Source organism: Helianthus annuus, chromosome 11, assembly GCF_002127325.2.
Source record: "Helianthus annuus cultivar XRQ/B chromosome 11, HanXRQr2.0-SUNRISE, whole genome shotgun sequence".
In the NCBI taxonomy this organism is placed as follows: domain Eukaryota; kingdom Viridiplantae; phylum Streptophyta; class Magnoliopsida; order Asterales; family Asteraceae; genus Helianthus; species Helianthus annuus.
The window spans coordinates 109,567,365-109,590,828 of NC_035443.2; the positions used below are offsets into that span (position 1 = coordinate 109,567,365).

The following is a 23,464-nucleotide window of genomic DNA, read 5'->3' on the forward strand; positions in this document are numbered from 1 at the left end:
TTTCGGCGTAGAGTCCAAAATATTAAAGTAAAGTTGTGTGTGTAGTTTATGCGGGCTCAAAATAATAAAATAAATTAATTTAACATGTTTAAAAAAGTTTGCATTGATCAACTAAACTTGATTCGACTTTATTTGACCAAACATTTTAAAATAAGTTTTGTACAATAAACTTTATCATGTCAAAATGAGAGTTTGCCTTGATCTACTAGGTTCGATTTAACTTTATTTAACCAAATTATATATTAAATTTGGTATTAGAGTATAAAATACTAAAATAAAGTTTTGTGTGGAGTTTATGCGGGCTTAAAATATTAAAATAAATAAATTTAACATGTTAAATGAGCGTTTACATATATTAACTAAACTCGATTGGAATTTATTTGAGCAAACATGTTAAAATAATTTTTGTATGATAAACTTTAACATGTTAAATAAGAGTTTGCGTTGATTAACTAGGTGCGATTCAACTTTATTTAACCAAATTTTATATTGAATTTCAGCCTAGAGTTCAAAATACTTAAATAAAGTTTTATGTGTAGTCTATGCTGGCTCAAAATACTAAAATAAATTAATTTAACATGTTAAAAAACGTATGAATTGATCAACTAAACTTGATTTGACTTTATTTGACCAAATATATTAAAATAAGTTTTGTAAAATAAACTTTAACATGATGAAAGGTTGACTTGTTCTACTAGGTTTGATTTAAATTTATTTGACCATATTATATATTAAATTCTGGATAAGAGTTTAAAATACTAAAATAAAGTTTTGTATGGAGTTTATGCGGGCTCAAAATATTAAAATAAATTAATTTAACATGATAAAGAAAAGTTTGCATTGATCAACTAAATTTGATTCGACTTTATTTGACCAAACATGTTAATATAAGTTTTGTACAATAAACTTTAACACGTTAAATGAGAGTTTGCCTTGATCTACAAGGTTCGATTTTACTTTATTTGACCAAATTATAAATTAAATTTTGGATTAGAGTTTAAAATACTAAAATAAAGTTTTGTGTAGAGTTTATACTGGCTAAAAATATTAAAATAAATAAATCTAACATGTTAATTGAGCGTTTACATTGATCAACTAAACTCGATTCGAATTTATTTGACCAAACATTTTAAGATAAGTTTTGTACGATAAACTTTAACATGTTAAACGAGAGTTTAAATTGACCAACTATGTGTGATTCAACTTTATTTAACCAAATTATATATTGAATTTCGGCGTAGAGTCCAAAATATTAAAATAAAGTTTTGTGTGTAGTTTATGCAGGCTCAAAATATTAAAATTAATTAATTTAACTTGTTAAAGAAAAGTTTGCATTTATCAACTAAACTTGATTCGACTTTATTTGACCAAACATGTTAAAATAAGTTTTGTATAATAAACTTTATCATGTTAATTGTTAAATGAGAGTTTGCCTTGATCTACTAGGTTCGATTTAACTTTATTTGACCAAATTATATATTCAATTTTGGATTAGAGTATAAAATACTAAAATAAATTTTTGTGTGGAGTTTATGCGGGCTTAAAATATTAAAATAAATAAATTTAACATGTTAAATGAGCCTTTACATTGATCAACTAAACTCGATTGGAATTTATTTAACCAAACATGTTAAAATAATTTTTTTACGATAAACTTTTACATGTTAAATGAGAGTTTGCATTGATCAACTAGGTGCGATTCAACTTTATTTAACCAAATTTTATATTAAATTTTGGATTATAGTTCAAAATATGAAAATAAAGTTGTGTAGATTATAGTTCAAAATGAAATTTTGTACGGATCAACTAGGTTCAATTCTACTTTATTTAACCAAATTTTATATTAAATTTTGGATTATAGTTCAAAATATGAAAATAAATTTTACATTGATCAATATATAATTTGATTAAATAAAGTTGAATCGAACCTAGTTGATCAATACAAACTTTATTTAACATGGCAAATTTATTTAATTTAATATTTTAAGGCCCTCTTGACCCCACACAAAACTTTATTTTAATATTTTGATCTGTATTCCGAAATTTAATATATAATTTGGTCAAATAAAGTTGAATCGTACCTAGTTGATCAATGCAAAAATTTATTTAACATGTTAAAGTTTATTGTAGAAAACTTATTTTAAGATGTTTGGTCAAATAAAGTCAAGTTGAGTTTAGTTGTTCAATGTAAAAGCTCATTTAACATGTTAAATTTATTTAATTTAAACTTTTGAGGCCCCCTAGACTCTACACAAAACTTTATTTTAATACTTTGAAATAATCTGAAATTCAATATATAATTTAGTCAAATAAAGTCGAATTGAACCTAGTTGATCAGTACAAAATTTCATTTAACATGTTAAAGTTTATCGTACAAAACTTATTTTAACATGTTTGATCAAATAAATTCAAATAGAGTTTAGTTTTTCAATGTAAAAACTTATTTAACATGTTAAATTTATTTAATTTAATATTTAAGGCCCCTTGGAATCTACACAACTTTATTTTCATATTTTGAACTATAATCCAAATTTAATATAAATTTGGTTAAATAAAGTTGGATCGAACGTCGTTGATCAATGCAAAATTTTATTTAACATGTTAAAGTTTATCCTATAAAACTTATTTTAACATGTTTGGTCAAATAAAGTCGAATCAAGATTAGTTGTTCAATGAGAAAGCCCATTTAAAATGTTAAATTTACTTATTTTAATATTTGGATACCCTTGTGAAATCAAACTCCATATGGAAGTGAAACATTTAACTCCAAATCGTGTTGATGATAGTAAAAGAAGAGTCGGGGGCAAGACGACGATGGCATCATAGACTCGTCTAGGTGCTTTGCCACCAAAGTAGGTCTGTTCATACTTTCTGACTTGCAAGAGCAAAGTGTTGTCTTCGAGGCGTGTTGTGCCCTTGGCATCATCATCCTGCCTCTTGAGTCCAGGAATATTAAGGAGGACGCGGGTAGTGTTGCCATTGTCACTCTCCCTCTTCTCCACCACAGAGATATTCAAACTCAAGTATATGCTTTTATCCTTAAACACTGATATTTACCAAAATATGTAAGCAGATTATGTACTCAACTATAAGTTGATCATACCAACTCCATTTTCAAAAGCTTAGATCACTAATTGTCACAAAACTCCTAATCAAATTGAAGAAAAAATAATGGAAATTTGAATTTTACAGAACAAGAATAAGATCACCTAACCGAATCCGATTCGTACCTGAATCAATAACTCTACATGCATCCTTTTTAGTACAAAGCAGTTATTATATGCATCTACTGAGTCATGTACCTTACCTACTGAGTCAAAACTCAGAACGATCCGGACCGGAAGCAATCAGTTCTCTACCGGAAGTATTCTCCGGAGTATCATCAAACGGATCTCCATCACTATTCTCCATCACTAACCTTATCATCAGGTTTCGGAAACAAAACAACCCCACAAATTCCGTGAATCACAATCCAATCACTGTAATACATGTTCAAAAAGGTAATCGGAACTTCATTTACCTTAAAACTACCACCAGATCTGTTAATTTTGATCTCAAATCCACTAAAATACTTTTATATGTTAATAAAACTTATTATTAATTTATAATTCATGGAAATGTGAAATAACACTACAATTTCATACTATGGAGAATGAAACATCAAACTTCAAAATGAAAGATTAACTTAAATAAATTGAGTACAATGTCAAGTAGTTAGCAGCCTGAAACAACATATTATGCATTTTCCACTTGTTTACAAAATACTTTAACATGTTAAAAAACCTTATTATTAATTTATGAGTCATGGAAATATATAATAACAATACAAAACCAGTAAAATTTTACATGTAAAATTTTAACCTCATGCATAAACTTGTAAAATACTCGCACAAACCTGTAAAATGAAACATTAACCGAATTAGTGTCGTCTAATTCATCAACCTCATCAAGATCTACTATTACGGCTTTGCCGCTATGTAGTGTCCGTTCAATTCAGAAGTAGAAGTTGTACTCGATTCTTCGGCGAGCGTTGTCGGTTGACGATGTTGATGTTGATGTCGATGTCGATGTCGATGTGAAGGTGTCAGTGGAGTCCGATGACACGATGAGAAAGAAATTGACAGTGTTGTTTGTTGAATTCAAAGATGGACGATTGATCTATTTGAAATGGTGGATCTGGATCGTTGGCGGCGAGGAGGCGGAGGAGGAGGTCGAACGAGATGGAGGAGGCGGAGAGGTTGTTGATTGTTCGTACAGGGATGTGTTAGGGTTTCTATGTGTATCATCATGATTGGAGTTAGAATCATTTTTTTTAATTCCAAATCTACCCCTCCTTGTTTTTCAGTTGAGATTTACACTTGAAGTTGAGGATAGATCTCAGCCTCTTATTATTATGATCCAACGGCTTTGAGAGGAGTTCCCCGGTTCCCCACTTTTTTGGTGTTCCCCAATGAACCTCACACTATATATATATATATATATATATATATATATATATATAGGGTTGGGCTATATAGAAAACCCTATCTATATAAAAAACCCTAGAAAACCCAAGCTCCCGACATTTTTTTTTGAAAAAAATAACACATGTAATATACATGTTTTTAAGACTTTTGGGCCAAAAAAAATCAAAAAAGCGCCGAAGGGATAATTTAAAAAAAAAATCAGCAATTTCTGTCTTTTTTGCCTAACACATGTTAGGCACTGAAATTTGTTTATTTTTTTTTTAAATCCCTTCGGCGCTTTTTTGTTTTTTTTTTTTTTTTGGCCCAAAACACTCTAAAACATGTATATTACATGTGTAATTTTTTTCAAAAAAAAAATGTCGGGAGGTTGGGTAAAAATGGGGGGAGATTTGGGTTTCCAGAGTTTTCTACCTAAATGAGGGTTTTCTGTCTAGCATTGTCCTATATATATATATATAGGGAGCCGCTAAAATAGGAACCACTCCTAGTTGTAAGAACCGCGAAAACCACTCTAAACCAATCAGATAATGCCACTCAAAAGGGTAGTTTGGTCATTTACCACCTTATGTCATTTCACAACCTCTCTCCATATTTAAAATGTCAGTGTCTCTCTCCACCTTTTTCAAAAAACCAGATCCATATTTTAAACCATTTGTCTCTCTCCACCTTTATAAAACACCACAATTTCTCTGTCTCATACAAAAATCAAGATCCACTGGTTCAACGGTGGGTGGTGGACGGTGTTAGCATCAGACGACCACAACACCCTCCTCAACTCATCTTCGCTCACCACTTAACCCCTCCCCCCACCCCAGCTCAACTAAACGACCGGCCACCACTGTGGTGGTGGCGGCACACAGCGACGGTAGGGCCGGAGAACAGAAACGGAAGTTCCGTGAGAGAGATACGAGGCGGAGCCGGGGGACGACAGTGCCACCGTGACGGCGGCGGTGGTGCATCTGTTTCACGGCGGCGGTGGCCCGATCTGTTTCACGGCGGCGGTGGTGCATCTGTTTCACAGCGGCGGTGTTATGTCGTTTCTGCTTCTTCTGCTTGAAGCCGTCGCCGGGTTTGGTGGTGTGGCAAAAGTGGTGGGTGACGGTGGAGGGTAGGTCCAACGGAGATGAGGGAGATGATTTGCATCTGGTGGTGGTGGGTTTAAACGGGTTCAGGTTTGTTTTGGTTGTTGATTTTTGGTTTGATCTGTTGGTTCAGGTTTGTTTCGACTATTGATGTGTGTGTTGATTTTGTTGGTTTAATCTGTTGATTTTGTATGTTCTACTGTTCTTGAATTTGATGGTGGTATATTGGGGGTTTTATTTGGGTGGTATGTTGGGGGTTTAATCTGTTCAGGTTTGTTTCGACTGTTGTTGGGGGTTTGATTTTCTGTTGATTTTTTGATCAGTGAAGTATGCGCGTTTTTGATTTGTTGGATTGGGTGGCGATGATGCAAAAAAAAACCTAGATTTTTGATGACGATGGCGCGGCAACAATGGTGGAGGGTAGGTTTTTGAACCTGCAACCCCACTTTGCAGCCTTTTGATTATCCGAAAATCTGAGCCAAACCCCGTTTTTTTCGAGATACATTTTGTTTTGATGTTTTTTTTATTCCCCCCCCCCCTAGTCGATGATGATAACCATATATCTAAGACATCTCCCGAGTAACGATTTTCTGGGTGCGTTAGTTTTTGCGTAAAAAAGTTTTTGTTAAAAAAAAAGTTAAACCGTAAACTTTTTAATGTAAAATGTAAACTTTTTAACGTAAAACGTAAAAAGTTTACGTAAAAAACGTTAACGTAAAAAACCCGAATTTAAAAGTGTTAACGTAAAAAACCGGCGCGTAAAACGTAAAAACGTTAACGTAAAAAACCGGCGCGTAAAACGTAAAAAAACGTTACCGTAAAAAACTGGCGCGTAAAACGTAAAAAAAGTTAACGTAAAAATCCGGCGCGTAAAACGTAAAAAACGTTAACGTAAAAACGGCGCGTTAAAAAAACGTAAAACGTAGAAAACGTAAAAAACGGCGCGTAAAAAACCGGTCGAAAAACGTACTCTTTTATGTAAAAAAAATTTTAGCGTAAAACGTAAAAAACGGCGCGTAAAAATCCGGTCGAAAAACCACGCGAAAAAAACGGAGCGTAAAAACAGGTTGTAAAACGTTCCGTAAAAAACGCTCGTAAAGAACGGCTCTTAAAAATGTTTTAATCTCATCCATCCATTTTGAAAATCTTAAAAAAAATTATCAAAAAAATCTGATTATAAAAATATTGTTTAACAAAAAACTTTGTTTTTTAGTAAAAAGTAATTAATGAATAGGACAAAAAGACAATTAAATATAATATATATAAAAAGACAAAAAAAGTAATTTTACTTAAATACCCTTTTGAATTAAAATATTAAAGACATAATAAGACAAAAAAATACTTAATATTATTTTTAAATACTTTTAATCTCATCCATCCATCATCTTGATCTAACGGCTAGAAAGTGGTTCACGCGGTTCTTACAACTGGAGGTGGTTTTCATTTTAGCGGTCCCCTATATATATATATATATATATATATATATATAGGGTAAGGTTCATGCGAGAACCACCCTTATTGCGAGAACCGCGAGAACCAATGTGAACACAAAATAAAATCTAAAAAAAATCAAAAAAGCACTCAAAAAATTTTTTTTATTTTTTTTAATATTTTTTAACAAAAAATCGCTATATTTCGTTCCATAAAAAAAAAAAAAAAAAAAAAAAAAAAAAAAACTTTTTTTTTCGAGTAACAGTTATCCATGCACATGTGCATATGTATCATTACTTCAACAAATTCGGTAATACATTATCAGGAATAGACAATTGCACTTTAATTTACAATACCATTAGTAATACACTACTTTTTACATTACCAATATTCAAAATGCACATGTGCATAATTAGGTATAACCATGATATAACGTGTTTTGATACAAAAAGTTTGTGATTTTGAATGGAGAAGTAGACCCATATACATGTTTTTTGGTTAGTTATATCTAGTGGTTGATGGTTTGGTTATAGTTGTCAATTTTTTATGTAATATGTTGATTGGATGGTATAAATGGTGTTTACATACATGTAATAAAGTGAAAATATTGTTAATGGTATTGTATTATGGATGGTAGGAGGTAATGGTATTGTATTATGGATGGTAGGAGGTAATGGTAGTGTATTATGGATGGTATGATAGATGAAAGGGAAGGTGTATTCAAAGTGGTGTACCAAAACACCTTATTTCATGTTGATACATATAATGCACATGTGCATTTCTAATATTGGTAATGTAAAAAGTAGTGTATTACATATGGTAGTGTAAATGAAAGTGCAATTGTCTAATATATGTAATGAATTACGGAATTTGTCAAAGAAATGACAGAAATGCACATGTGCATGCTTGTGTATTATGGATGGAATGATAGATGAAAGAGAAAGTAGTGTACCAAAACACCTTATTTCCTGTTGATACATATAGATGCACATGTGCATTTCTAACATTGGTAATGTAAAAGATAGTGTATTACACGTAGTAGTGTAAATGAAAGTGCAATTGACTATTATTTGTAATGAATTACGGAATTTGACAAAGAAACGACACATATGCACATGTGCATGGATAACTGTTACTCGAAATTTTTTTTTTTTGAAATTTTTTTTATTTTTTTTATTAACAAAATATAGCGATTTTTTCAAAAAAAATAGTAAAAAAATAAAAAAAATTTTTTGGGTGTTTTTTAAATTTTTTTAGGAATTACTGTTTGTGTTCACACTGGTTCTCGCGGTTCTCGCAATAAGGGGTGGTTCCTAACGGATCTTTGTCCTATATATATATATATATATATATATCCAATTTTAATCATTTCACCCACACTAAAACACAAACACATTTCACACAATCTACATTTTTCTCAAATAGAGTTTTCTACGGATTCGACGTTTCCGATGGATAGCGATAGCGATACCGAGTCGTCTTCCGACAATGAGACGTTAAAATATTTTATTGTTAATTTCTAATTTAAAAAAATTAAAAAAAAATGTGAGTGATGGAATTACATCACTAGTGATGACCACCGTCACTAAAAAATGTTTGTGAGTGATAGAATAGTGGCTAATGAAATGGCGGGACTTGATTGGATGATTGTGAATGATAGAAATCGATCACTTGTTACCACCTCTCTCCCCTAAGGCTACTGGGTATGGTGATGGTCCATCCTTGGAGGATGATTCGCCACGTAGGCGCCACGTCATAGTCCTCCCAAGGATGGTCCATCCCACTAAACTAGAGGGTATAGGAGGATGGTGTTAGATGATCCTACCCCACAAAACTATGTACAAGTATTAAAGCATAATGTACAAATCCCACAAACAAACAAAAGAAAGAAAGGGGGCCCACTTTTTGCTCCGTCCTGGACGTCGGAATACCGACGGAGACGACGCGACTAAGGGGGGGCGGCATGGCTGTAGAATCGGCGACGGATGGAGACGGTCCAAAGCCGATCCGCATACTGTATAGCCTAAGTTGCTCCAAAACAAGCTAACCCAAACACCCCTTTGTTTATTAATGCGTAGTGAAATTTTAGATGGGAATAAAAGAGACAATCTGTCTTAACAAAACCCAAACAAATCGCCCGTGGTTTATTATTTTTTGATTTAAAAAAAAACCCACCAAACTCTTTCTGCGAACTTTTCAGAATTCAACACAACGGAAAGTTCAGAGTTAATCGGTGAACTGCAACCAACCACCGGAGAATAACACATTTTTTTAACAACAACGAAATGATATGACAAGTATAAACGCCGGAAGTTTCGAGACCCACCGGAAAACGCGCGTAACGACGTCGTTCAATCCCAAACATTTAATCCACATAACTCTTCGTAAAATCCGGAATCCGTTAAACCAATCTAAATCCTGAAACCCTAAGTATTCAATTCGTAATCAATTATCAATAATTTTGTTAAAAATGTGGAATCAACAACCGTTTTTGAAACCTGATATTGAATCTGGATCGGATGACCCGTTATATCCGATGATGGCGGAGTCGCCGGAGCTCCGGTGGTCGTTTATTCGGAAGATTTACTCGATTGTTGCCGTGCAGTTGCTGTTAACGGCTGCTGTTGGTGCCATTGTTGTTACGTATCATCCGATCGTGACGTTTTTGACCACCACCAACGGTGGATTTGCTTGTTATATCCTCCTGATTATCGCTCCGTTTATAAGTATGTTTTGGTTTTCAATTTACTTTTCTTTTGTTTTGATTAATTGTGAGTTTGGTTTGTGGCTCGCGTAATCGGCTTGTTTGTAAATGAGACGAGCAGACTAGGTTTGTAAACGAGCATAGCCTGGCCCCGAGGTAAGCTTGGCTTGTTGGCTTGCTAGTGAAGCTCGTATAGATCACTCGTTGGCTTGTTTGTTTTTATATATTATGTGTAAAATATACATATATATTTTTTTTTTCTAAGTAAACAAATGTGTTTGACGAGCCACGAGGTGCCTTGAGCCTTCTTACGAGTGGCACCTGAGCTTAAGATTTCACCTTGTTAAATAAATGAGCTGGCTTAGCTCGATTTTTTTATACATTTTCTCAATTGTGAGTTTGGCTCATGGCTCGCTTGAAGTTGGCTTGAAAAATCTTCGCTTAAAATCAGTTGGTTTGTGAATGAGCCGAGCCTAAGCCAAGGTAAGCTCGACTTGTTGACTCGCTTGTTAAGTTGGTTTAGCTGATTCGTTGGCTTGTTTGTTTATATATATATATATATATATATATATATATATATATATATATATATATTTATATATCTAATACTAATATGTGTAAAATATATATATATATATATTTTTTTTGTAAACAAACAAACAAACATGTTAGATGAGCCACGAGGTGGCTTGAGCTTTTTACGAGCCATGCCTGAGCCCAACACTTCACCTCATTAAAATAAACAAGTCGAGCCAACTAAGTTTGTAAACGAGCAGAGCCCAAGCCAAGGTAAGCTCGGCTCGTTAACTTGCTTGTTAAACTCGTTTAGCTAGCTCATTGCTTTGTTTGTTTTTATATATTAATTAATATTAATATGTGAAAAGCTTTTTTTTTAAATAAACAGGTGTGCTCGACTAGCCATGAGGTAGGTTGAGCTTTTTACGAGCCAAGCCTAGTTTGAGCTCAACTTTTAACCTTGTTAAGATAAATGAGCCGACTTGGCTCTGGTCGGTTTTACAAACAAGTCAAGCCCCAACTCGGCTTGTTTGCAACCCTAAGTGTGCGATTAATTGGTGTTGACGATTGTTGTGTTTTACAGCTTTGTGCCCCTTGTCTTACTATTATCAGCGGCATCCAGTGAACTATCTACTTCTAGGGATCTTTACCATCTCTCTTGCTTTTGCAGTTGGTTTGACATGTGCATTCACTAATGGTAAGTCCATGGTGAACAATGTTATAAAAAAGTGTATGTTATGCTTTGTGCTTCAGATATAATCACAATTAGAGGTTAAACCTGAATTTGGTTATTATATCTAGTTCAAGTATAGATACACATCTTTTTGAAAATGCATGTTAGACACTGTAGTGACCTTAGGTCCATAATGGCATCTGTTAGTTAGAAGGTGTCATGTTGCTGTGATTTGTGAATATTGTTTCTAGTTGCCTCATGCTTACAATCCACCCTGTTGAAATCTCGTGTCGGATCGGGTTCGGTCCAGTCTCATCACTTTGCTCAGCCCTAAATTCATGAAAACCCGTTATTGAAAAACTCATGAATACCCTGCTAATCAATGGGATTAGGTAAACACAGCTTGTGCTGGGCAGGTGGCCTTCAAGAGGTTATGGTAGGAAACTATATTTCATTCATGGTTCATAATTAGTTCATCATTGTTAAAGTTTCGTGGTATATTTCTCTTGTTCCAACCGAGTTATTAGAATTTTGGAAGGTTTCGGTTGTTATAGTTTTTAGATTTAAGATAGGAATCACATAGACAAATAAATCCTAGCATATACTCTTATTAGAGGTGGTTACTGGGCCAGGGATGACTAACAAAAGAGGCAACTTTTTGTGTTGGTCGAGTTGGATTGACCCTAAATATTGTGGTCCAAGTGATTTTCTAAATCTTGTAAAAATTTTTGTGTGTTAATATCATTACTAGAAGAGTGAATTACCCTAATTTTTTTAAAAATCACCACGTCTTTTATATGCATGCCTTGTTCTTTGTTGCAAGAGTTAACAGCCATTTTCGTCCCTGTGGTTTGGTGGAAAATGTCACTTCAGTCCAAAAAAAAAATTGCGCCAGTTCCGTTCTCAACATTTTTGAAACGTGCCACTTCAGTCCAAAAAGATAACGCGGCGTTAAAAACGTTGAGGACGGAACTGGCGCAAGGCGTTATCTTTTTGGACTGAAGTGACACGTTTCAAAAATGTTGAGGACGAAACTAGCGCAAATTTTTTTTTTTTTTTTGGACTGAAGTGGCATTTTCCACCATTACCAAACCACAGGGACGCAAATGGCAGTTAACTCTTGTTGCAATGTGGATTACAACACGTTAAAAGAGCAAGATTGTCGGTACTTATGTTTTTCTTTCGAGTCAATTGTTTTGATCTTTTAGCTCAAGGCTGCTAACTCTGGTCATATTAATAATCTATACAGGAAAAGTCATTTTGGAAGCAGTTATATTGACAGCTGTGGTGGTTGTGAGTCTCACTCTGTTCACATTTTGGGCTGCAAAGAGAGGTTATGACTTCAATTTCTTGGGGCCATTTTTGTTTGGTGCTGTTATGGTGCTTGTCGTCTTTTCCTTCATTCAGGTTTGTCACGTTTAAAAAAATAGTTATGTTAGATACAAGAACAAAAGTAATAAAAACTATTGAACAAAATGATTTAAGAGGTTATATGCATGAGAATTACATCCTTGGTACTTTTGATCCATTTAACATTTTTTCGCGTTTAGTTTTCTTTTCTAGAGCTGACAATCGGGTTGGGTTGACGGGTTTCGGGTAATCGGGTTGGTGGGTTGTGTTGATGAACCAAACACGACCATATATCCATATATTTATTCATGTCAAAGGCATCGAACCCTAATCTGGAAGCAAGTAAAATCATGTAAACAAGCCAGACGTTTTGATGGGCTAGGGGGTTGACAGGTTGTAAATGGTTTGTAATCAAGTTGTTGGAAGGTTGTAATAAATGGGTTAAACAGGTCGTAAACGGGTTGGCAGGTTGACAATATAAATATATACACTTTATTCTAATTTTAAATAGGTTGATGGGCCGGCCTGTTTAATTAAACGGATTGAGTAGGCCAACCCGAACACGACCACTTAATAAACAGGCTGGACATAGCAAGCCGAGACCTGATACTGTTTGTGCCGGGTTCATGACTTGTTTCAGGCCGTATCCGAATTAAACCCCTCTTTTTTCTTCAATTTTACGTGTTTGGCCCCTTAGATAAAACATGACCCAATCAAACTGTTTAGAAGTAAACGGGTTGAAATTTCCACCTCTAGTTGAATTCGGTTACCAACTCATTTTGTTAAAATCTTGTTGCAGGTTTTCTTTCCTCTCGGCGAAACTTCAGTAATGATATACGGAGGTTTATCAGCATTAGTCTTCTGTGGCTACATTGTCTATGACACCGACAATCTAATCAAACGATACACCTATGACGAGTACATATGGGCAGCCGTGGCTCTATACTTAGACATCATCAATCTTTTTATATCGTTGCTTACCATTTTACGCGCTGCTGATAATTAATGCAGTCAAGGTTCAAGGCCTTTACAACTGTTCGTGCTAGTTTGGCTAGTGGTACATTTTTGTTTGTTGTGACATGTTGGGTCAAATGTGTAGATTGTTGAGAGTCAACACTTTTTTTATATTGTTATTTTATAAATAATAATAATATGTCAAACATATTTTTAATAAAGTGTTTTACAATGTTAGACCATGTGTAGTGGAAGGGGAAAATAATGCCCCCAAGTGTGGGCATTTTACGCCACGTGGCGGTCCAGTCAGCAAAGGGGCATTATTGGGCGTTTTAGAAAAATGGGTGTAGTGGGGATGGGGCATTATTGGGCATTATTGGGGCATTAAATAAAAAAAAGAAAAAAAAAGAAAAAATCTTATTGGATAGGACAAGGGGGATGAAATCTGATTGGACAAAGGCAAAGGGTGTTGGGCGTGGTTTATAAAACGCTAAAGGGGCATTTTTTGATTTTTTGCTTAAAAAAACGCCCCATGTAATGGTACATGGGCGTTTTCAAGCGTTTTTTTTGAATTTTTTTTAAAAAAAACGCCCCATTACACAGGGTCTTAGGGGACTAGGGGTGGTTCACTAGTGATGGATTCTATCACTCCCACTCTCCAATCAAATCATGACATGTCATCAACCAAATTTCTATCACTAGTGATAGAAATGTAGGAGGGAATTCTATCACTCCCAATTTTTTTAATTTTCATTTTAAAATTAGAAATTAAAAATAAAACACTAAATTATAAATTTCATTAAACTTTAAAAATAAATTACGTAACCAAATAAAAAAAAAACAACTAAACCGGTGGCATCTCCCAACCCCACTTTGCGCAAATCGCGCGCTTTTGTTCAATGACAACTGACTTGAACGGTTCGTCGAGATGGGCGTGGTTTTCACACAAGATTTTTAAATCATTTTGTCTTTCAATCGTTTTCAAGTGTTCCTTGTACGCCTGCTCCCGTTCAACTTTTAGGGACATCATTGTTTCTTTTCTTTGTTCGGGCTTCTTGAATTGGGTCATTTTCTCCTCTTCGATTCTAAAGATCGACTCCGCCACCGCCTCCTTCCCTTTGCTTGACGATTCACCACCTCGTCTGCGTCGTGGCCTTGTGGGTGTATCTTCCTCAACGGGCTCGTTAAGGGGTTGATCGGGTTCGTCAAGAGGGTCGTCGTTTAAGTTCATTTGGGGCAAGTTATCCGACGCGGAAGTCGTGTAGTTCCCCGACTCGGATGTCTTTGATCTTTTCGAACCACCTCGTTTTTTTGGAGCCGTAGGACCACGCGTGTCAACCAACTCAACGGGGACCCACTTCGGGTGATGTCTCGCAACTTCCCATGCCGCCACGTGTGGAAAAGTTCTCTTATGGTACGTTGTGCAATACTCTGCGGTGGCTTGTTGCATGATCGTCGCCTCGCTCGCTCCACTTTGTGGGTTTCGGCTCTACAAAAAAAATAAAATGTTATAAAACTGTTTTTTTTATAAACTGTTTTTTTATATAAAACTGTTTTTTTTTAATAAACTGTTTTTTATATAAACTGTTTTTTTTAAAAACTGTTTTTTTATATAAACTGTTTTATTTTTAAAAACTGTTTTTTTATATAAAACTGTTTTTTTATATAAACTGTTTTTTTATAAACTGTTTTTTTTATAAACTGTTTTATTTTTAAACTGTTTTTTTTTAAACAGTTATTTTTTATAAACAGTTTTTTTTATATAAACAGTTATTTTTTATAAACTGTTTTTTTAATAAACAGTTTTTTTTATAAACTGTTTTATTTTTAAACTGTTTTTTTTTTAAAACTGTTTTTTTTTAAAACTGTTTTTTTTAACAGTTTTTTTTATATAAACAGTTTTTTTTTTATAAACTGTTTTATTTTTAAAACTGTTTTTTTTAATAAAAAACATACCTTTTGAATGAAACAAGCGTTGAACTTGCTAACTTTCCCGTTCAAATCCGTCCACTTCGACGTCATTTGGTCCATGTTTCGTATCCTTGCACCGGGAAGTTTCATAAAATGATTAATAACCCGTCTCCAAAACGCATCCTTTCGTTGCTCGTTCCCGTGTTTCTTACTCTCCGAGATGTGCAAATACGCCTTCGTCAACGAGACCTCCTCCTCGCTCGTCCAAGGTTGTCGGCCGATTGGAGCGATTTCTTGAACCTCAACATTTTGTTCTTCTTCCTCTTCCTCTTCCTCCGCTTCTTCTTCCTCTTCCTCTTCCTCGTCCTCGTCAAGACTTTGTTGTGGTTCACGTGGTCCATTCCACGCTTTTGCAAAATGATGAATGAGGGTGTTGTCTTCTAGTAGTGGGTCGAGTGTGTGGGGTTGGGTTTGATACGTTTGCGATTGAAATTGGTGAGGTTGAAACGGTGGAACAAACGGTTGGTTATGGTACGTTTGCGATTGAAATGGTGGATATTGTTGGGTTTGAAAGGGTGGATATTGTTGGGTTTGAAAGGGTGGGACTTGGTCGGGTTCGTCTTGCAACCTAAAGCGTGCGGGCTCACCAAGATTCGCTCGAACCTTGGGCCTTATTTTCTTCGTACCCGAACCGCCACCTCTTTTTTTCGATCCACCACCTCTCTTGCTTGAACCTTCCATATTTCTTGTAAAAATGAGTGTGAAAATCGTTGAGAGTTTTTTGAATTTTTTGTGAGAATTGTTGAGAGTGTGAGAATTGTTGAGAGTTGTATGAGTTTGTGTATTGAAATATGTGGGATTTTATATAAAAAAAAAACAATAACCAACGTTCAAAAAATTAGAAACGGTCAAAAATATACAAACGGTCAAAAATTCACAAACTTCAACGCGTGGTGAAGTTAACGTGTTACAAATGTAACGCGTGATCGGATGACCGGCGGCGGTGTGCAAATCGTTTTCAACGCGTTAAACTTCTTCATCACGTACCCGCCCCGAGTGGCTTTATGAACATAGTATGCCATGGGAGACTCTTAATCCGACCTGTTTCTTTTAGCTAGTTTCTTACTTAACCTCACCATATTTGAGACTTAGATATGTCAAACAAACGTTTTTAAACATTTTAACCTCACCACATTTGAGACTTAGATATGTCAATCAAACGTTTTTAAACATTTCACTCCACACTTCTAGTGTAAACGGAGCGAAATTTTGTACAATCATTATGTTACATATCAATGCGAATTTTGCCTCAATAATTGTGTTTCAAGTTTCAAAGTGTTTTATATACAGTAGCGGAACCAGAACTTTTTATGTGGGGGGTCACAATAGTCATATTTTTTTCGCATTCAAAGGTATACCAAATACAGTTTTATCAATCAAAACAGTGTATAAGAAGCTTAAAATGGCTATTTGTAGGTAAATGAAGCTTTTGTAAATTAAGAATGTTATAAAATTGATTGAATTTACAAATAAACATAGTTTTCTCAATATGATACACTAATAAATATGTACTACAATCTCTTTTATTTAAGAAACAAATTTAAGGTAATAAATTTAGAGGCAAAAATAATGAAATATTATATTATATTATATAATGTAATATAAAAATCGAAAACTTTTTAAAACTTAAATGAAACAAACTGAAAAAGTAAAAATAAATAAATAAAATTTGTTTAATGATTTTTTCGTATAACTAAAGCAACTATAATAATCCTTGGAATGTACAATTGAAGACTTTTTAAACTTTCTGGAACACTTCTAGGAAAAAGCAAATACAATAATAATAAAATAGTATATATTTAGGTTAAAATCAGATAAAGGCATATACCCAGTCGTCTTCTTCATCACTTGTTCATCTTTATCACAGTTCAATCGCCGATGCTTCTTGCCGGAAAATATTTTTTTATTATGTTTTTACTCTTCTCTCTGCACTATAAATACTCTAGTGTTCACGATTTGAAGGGTAAAGCTATACTAATGGAACTTTGGTCGGCCGGGGGGTCAATGGAACCCCTACCTCCCTGTGGTTCCGCCGATGTTTATATAGGTCACTCAGTTTAACTGTTTATGAAAAAAGTAACAATGAGACAATATTGAAGCTAGACATGCCAATCGGGTCGGGTTGGCAGGTTGTGCTTAGTAAACTCGTAATCTTCTAATTGTAATGCTTAAATTGAGCCTTTTCTATTCTTGGCTCTTGTAATATAAAATTGATGTAAATTGCTTCAATTGGATGTAATTAATCAACTGTGTTATAAGTAACCAAAGGAAAATTATGAAAAGGATTCAAATATGTCCATATTTACGACTTTATACAATAAACGAGATGTATGATGAAATAAGACCACAAATTTAAATAATGTATGTGCGCGTGCATAAGAAAGTTAACTTTTAATCAATTTGTTCCTTTATTACACATGGCTATATGTTCACGTGTGCATGTTAGCGCTTAGACAAGTCGCTACATGTGATCCTTATTTTATTAGTCATGTTTTCGTTACATACTTCGTATGTATTTATATAGCTGACATGGTGTGTTCTTTCAAAAATTGCTTCTCTACATTATAAAAAAATATTTTTGCAATAGGAAAATAGATCTTAAATTAAGAATTTGAATAGTTTTTACCATTCAGCTTTTGCACAAGACTTCAATACTCACATTAGTAACGGGTAGAATCATGAAATAATAACCAAGTCTTAGTATTGTATCGTTATAGTCGCGTAAAGTTTTTTCTAAGTACAAAAACCATTAGAGCTTCAATCAGAAGCGACAATTTTGACATGACCGTTATGAAAAAAATTAACAGGTTTGGATTGCAAAAATTATAAGTGGGTCTAAGTTGTCCAAACACAAAAATAATTGTGACATTTCAATCCACAGACAGAAAAATCTAGAAAGCGAAATAGAGAGACAAAAACCAATTAATTCAAAACAAAAATCTAACTTTGAATGCATAAAAGGTCCACAAAAATCAGCCAAGTAATTATATATAGGGTAAATTACACTTTTCGTCCTTTATATTTGTATCGGATTGCAATAGATACCCTTTAACTTTAATAATTACAATCACAGTCCTTTATTTGAAAAACCCATTACACCGTAGGTCCTTTAGCACAAACTAGGTTAAAATTGTCAATTAAGTATGACGGGTGCCTTGCACATAAGGGTATGTTAGTAATTCTACCACTATATTTAAAATAGGAAAATTGGTTTTTAATAAACCAACATTTGTCCCGTTGGTAAATAATAAACTTATCTACGTAATTGGTATACAATAATCTTACCTATCAACATACTCAATGAACTTCCGTTAACTGAAGTTAATTTTTAAGTTTTATTTATTACACAAAAAGTCCCATGTAGTTGTAATTTACTAGTTTTAACTATTTTGTAAAACAAAAAAAACCTCAAGGGACTGTAATTTACTAGTTTTAAAATAGTTAAAACTAGTAAATTACAACTACAGGGACTGTTTGTGTAATAAATAAAACTTAAAAACTAACTTCAGTTAAAATTTAACGGAAGTTCATTGAGTACCAACATGTTGATAGGTAGGATTATTGTATACCAATTACGTAGGTAATATTATTATTTACAAACGGGACAAAGGTTGGTTTATTAAAAACCAATTTTCCTTTAAAATATCTATTTGTTTCTTTCATTTTTACAGCCATACACATGACACAACCCAACCCAACCTAAACCCTTATCCTCTTTCACTTTCTTCTCTCTCATGTTTCTCTCTATCTCAATTTCCCTCAATCTCAATTCTTTCTCTGTCCAAAATCAGAATCGTTTCTCTCACTAAAACACGCACTCTTTAGTCTAAAGTTATTGTCTTGAGTAGCCAATTATGATTTTTCAAACATTATAATCAACTTGTGATAATACCCGCGAATATCGCGGTGTTGAAAAATGATATGTTTGTTACTTTTCAAAAGAAAATACGTTGTTATCATGGCAATTTGAATTTAAATATTAAAAAAACAAATTCATCGTACTACAAATGTAAAAAAAAAAAGGGAACGAAAAGTAAATGTAAGAAATATGTTTTCCGGATGTTCAACATAAACTGAAACTCTGTTACTCTAACACTTCTGCCTGTTCAAGATGTCAGCAAAACTCATGAAATCAAAGCCGTAAGGGGATCCACCAATATCTTCACATTGAATAGCTTCGGTTGTACCTTGGAAACATAGCCTGTTTTGATTGTCAACATACCTGTAAGCAGTGTTGTAAAAGTCGGATTCCAAGGCCGAGTACTCGGCGAGTATTCGGTACTCGGAACCCCTCCGAGGCGACTTCCTCCTAGGCGGACTCAATTAGTCGGCCTCGGTCAAACTCGGTCAAACTCGGCGCCTAGTCGGACATAGTCGGAAAGAGTCGGCCTAGTCGGTCAACGTGGTTTGTTGACTTTTAATTAGTCAAAATCGGTCAAAATCAGCCTACTCGGCCTTGTACTCGGACTACTCGGCCTTGTACTCGGACTACTCGGACTTATATTCAGAATATTTGAACTTTAAACATGTTTCGTTTTAAATTATACTCAGTTGACATGAATTATGCTTATTTTAACATATGTATAATATATAACAATTAATTTTCTTTATAGTTACCATGTTCGTGTACTCCCCGAGTACTCTCCGAGTACTCCGATTACTCCCAACTCCCCAGTCGGCCGACTAGAGACCGCCTAGCGACTTTTACAACACTGCCTGTAAGTAGAGTTATTAAAACCGATAGTTGGATTCCTGATAATTAAACATTGCTTTTCCACTAATGATTGTTGAAATTGTCGTAACACTCGATTCAAGCATGTTGCTTCAATCTTTGCACCCTGTATAATGTATGAAAAAAATAATAAAATAATTCATAATCAAATAGTATAATAGTATAATAAAGTACAAATTTGAATATATATTGGTAAATTCATAAAAATTAAATAAACCTCTTCATCAATCAGAATCATGTCCAATGAGTATAGTTGACTGGGATTCGGCCTTTCTGGGTGTTCCCAAACCCTGATCACCCTAACCTTGACAGAAAACTGCTCTTGAAATGCATCAACAACTCTCAACATAGTGATGTTATGGTTCTCCATAATATCTATGACACGGAGCAAAAAATACTTCAATATACGAATCACAAAAACGAAAGACCAACGCAAAATATTAAACAAAACAAAATGCATAAACATTTTTAGACGGAAAACAGAGTTTAAAAAATTGTGTTTTCTTGCAAAAATAATATCGTATATAAGAAGTGCAAGAGTAAAACGTAACCTAACCAATGAGAAGATATGAATGACACAATGATGAAATGAATGGAGCTTTGAAACACTACTTATAGGAGCAATATGAAAAGGTATATAAGGAAAACATCAATTTATCAATTTAATCATAATCAACATCAATCAATCAATATAATCTATAATCAAAAAATGAATACAAAAAATATGTTAACCTTTTTTTAAGTAGAATTTTTTAGTATATTTATTAATAAAGTTCGACAATTAAATAAATTGTTATTGTTATTACATATAAATAAATATTAATTTATAGTTAATCAAAATTCAAATCAATTAAATATTATTTCTAAAAATAAGTAAACATCATTTACAGTTATTATTATAATTACAGTTATTGTATCAATCAATTATCAAGCAATTACATATCAATAAATATTAAATTACAGTTATTCAACAATCAAATCAGTTACATGTTATTTCTAAAAATAAGTAAATCTATTTTAGGTTAAATTATATATTTTAAGGAATAGTATCAATCAATTATCAAGCAATTATACTTATATAAATTATACTTATAGGGTGGAGATACAATAGGAAGTTTATTTGGCTAGGAAGGCTAGGAAGTGATCTTGACCATCCATTAAGTTAATCAAGGGCTAAGATTAAATCAGGGAAATTGAAAGAAAGAAAAGATGCGTGTGAGTTTGTTCAAGGGCATTCTAGTCAACCCAAGCCAATAGTTTCTGTCTCCTCCAATCCCCCCCCCCCATTTTTAAACGTTAATAACTCTTTCATACGACATTATTTTTTTATAAAAATTGCACAAAAAAAACGAGCGTTTTTTATCTTTAAAACGAGTATAGTATTGCTATATTTAAAAAAAAAATTAAACCCAGTTGTGTAAAACGCAATAGAAAAACCACCAGTTACGTAAAACGCAATGAAAAAAAACCTAAAAAATGACATTTTTCTAAAACGCAATGTACCAAAAACACAAAGAAATGACTTATTTGTAAAACGCAATGGCCAGAAAACACAAAGAAATGTCTTATTTCTAAAACGCAATGGACTGAAATCACATAAAAAAGTGTTTTACCTAAAACGCAATGCACAAAAAACACAAAGAAATGTCTTATTTGTAAAACGCAATGGCCAGAAAACACAAAGAAATGTTTTATTTGTAAAACGCAATGGCTAGAAAACACTTAAAAATTTCTCATTTCTAAAATGCAATGACCTAAAAAAACAAAAGAAAGTGTTCTCTGTAAAACGCAATGGACTGAAAACACCTAAAAATGTGTTTTACCTAAAACGTAATGACTAAAAACACTTCAAAATGTGTTTTACCTAAAACGCAATGACTAAAGATACTTAAAAATGAGTTTTTTCTAAAACGTAATAGCCAGAAAACACATAAAACTCTCTTATTTCTAAAACGCAATGGACACATAAAACTGTTTGTGAACTGTTTGTGAATTTTCTGTGAAATGTCTCAACCCCAGCCAGGGGCTCTGCCCCTTGGACCCCGCCAGGGGCTGCCGCCCCCGGACCCCCGCCAAGATCGTAAAACGCAATGACTAAATAAAAACCCAGATCGTGAAAATGAAATTAAAGAATTTCTTACATGGATCGAAGCCGGTTTCTTCATCAATTGACGAAATTTGAATGATAGAAACACTTATCAGCGATTGAATCGAACAAATCGAGTGATTATCTTCAAAATCACCAGAAAAAACGAGATTTTGAATGAAATTAAACTGGGTTTTCTTCGAAAAAAGCTGAAGAACACGTTGATCGGGTGGTTGAATCATTGATTGATGACGAAAATCACACTATAATGTAGTGATTATTGAGATAGTAAGTGAAGAAAAGGTTGGAGATGGTGGGTTTTGAAAATGGTAGGTTTTGAAGTAACTGGGGAGAAGAAGGAAGAAGAAATGATGAGAATGACTAAAATACCCTTTCTCTTTATTTTAAAATTTGCCACATGTCATAATCCTATGGCTTCCTACCCTTGCTAGCCAAAATTAACTTCCTATTTGATCTTTTCCCTATACTTATATATGAATCAGTTTTCTGTTTACCATTTTAATTTTGTATATATAATTTCGGTAGATATAAGATAGATAAGAGAGATTTATATAAACAATGTTACAATCATAAATAATAAATTTTATATTGAGAAGAATTGATAGTAACAAAAAAATAGTATCTGGATATCTTAAAATATTAATTTATTAATTTATTAATTTATACATTATAAGTATGATCGTTAAATGTAGTTATCAACAGGTAAGATAATAAAAGTTGTGGTAAATTAAACTTTTTTCTATATGGTTTATTTTGATTTATCTGTTTTAACATTTTAAATCAAATAACACAAAGTCAAATTTTAAATTTTATTTATGATATTACGCTAATTGGCGATGCGACAATGGGGAATACAACATTACTTAAAATATATATATTAAACTTTTTACACTTGGAATATTTGTATAATATGTTGTTAGTATAGTCGTTGAAACAACAGGTAAGATAATAAAAGTTGTGGTAAATTAAACTTCAAAACCATAATCATTGTTAAATATAATAACCATAACTAATTTAATATATATATCATATCAAAACCAAACAACGAAAAGTAAATGTCAAAAAAGTACTAAGTACGCCTAATATGAGGAACAGCCCTTTCAACAATCAAAACTTGTTCAAGTTCATCAAAACAAAAATAAACCGTGTCACCCACCTCAATGCCAGCGGTATTCATGAATCTTGACCAGCTCCTTAAAGCATAACGATAACCTTTCTCTTTCATCTTTCATCTAGTACCGTTAGGAAACTCTATTGGAGGACTAAGATGCATAAGTCTGATAGTGATACTTGTTAAACCCAAATGCAGTTTGGACATTGCTGAAACATCATCAGGCTGCATTTGTATTGTTTTACAAAATATAAGTAATAAGAAAATTAATGTTAAAATATTTTTGTATTATGTCAATAAAAAGTATATAATATTTAATATTTATTAATTACTAAAAACATATTAACACTTACAAAATCTTCAGCAA

At 33.3% G+C, this 23,464-nt stretch overlaps 1 protein-coding gene and 1 long non-coding RNA gene across 2 annotated transcripts; one reads left to right on the forward strand and one right to left on the reverse strand.

The window, feature by feature from the left end:
• Positions 1–9,093: 9,093 nt before the first annotated feature.
• On the reverse strand, positions 9,094–9,605 carry LOC110890301. Its single transcript, XR_002564403.2, has 2 exons — positions 9,478–9,605; positions 9,094–9,397 (listed from the first exon to the last, which is right to left on the reverse strand). It is a non-coding gene; the product is annotated as an uncharacterized LOC110890301 (long non-coding RNA).
• LOC110890300 (protein LIFEGUARD 2) lies at positions 9,391–13,382 on the forward strand. The gene is made up of 4 exons (XM_022137894.2): positions 9,391–9,705; positions 10,783–10,896; positions 12,122–12,279; positions 13,022–13,382. Exons 1-4 carry the CDS (start codon positions 9,450–9,452, stop codon positions 13,226–13,228), a joined length of 735 nt encoding a protein of 244 aa, XP_021993586.1. The 5' UTR covers positions 9,391–9,449; the 3' UTR covers positions 13,229–13,382.
• The last annotated feature ends 10,082 nt before the right edge of the window (positions 13,383–23,464 follow it).

Excerpts from the sequence above, each read along its gene's own strand:
- LOC110890300 (XM_022137894.2), top strand. The coding sequence starts at position 9,450 with ATGTGGAATCAACAACCGTTTTTGAAACCTGATATTGAATCTGGATCG. Across the intron at positions 9,706-10,782 it reads GATTATCGCTCCGTTTATAA|CTTTGTGCCCCTTGTCTTAC; the intron begins GTATGTTTTGGT and ends TGTGTTTTACAG. Across the intron at positions 10,897-12,121 it reads GACATGTGCATTCACTAATG|GAAAAGTCATTTTGGAAGCA; the intron begins GTAAGTCCATGG and ends TAATCTATACAG.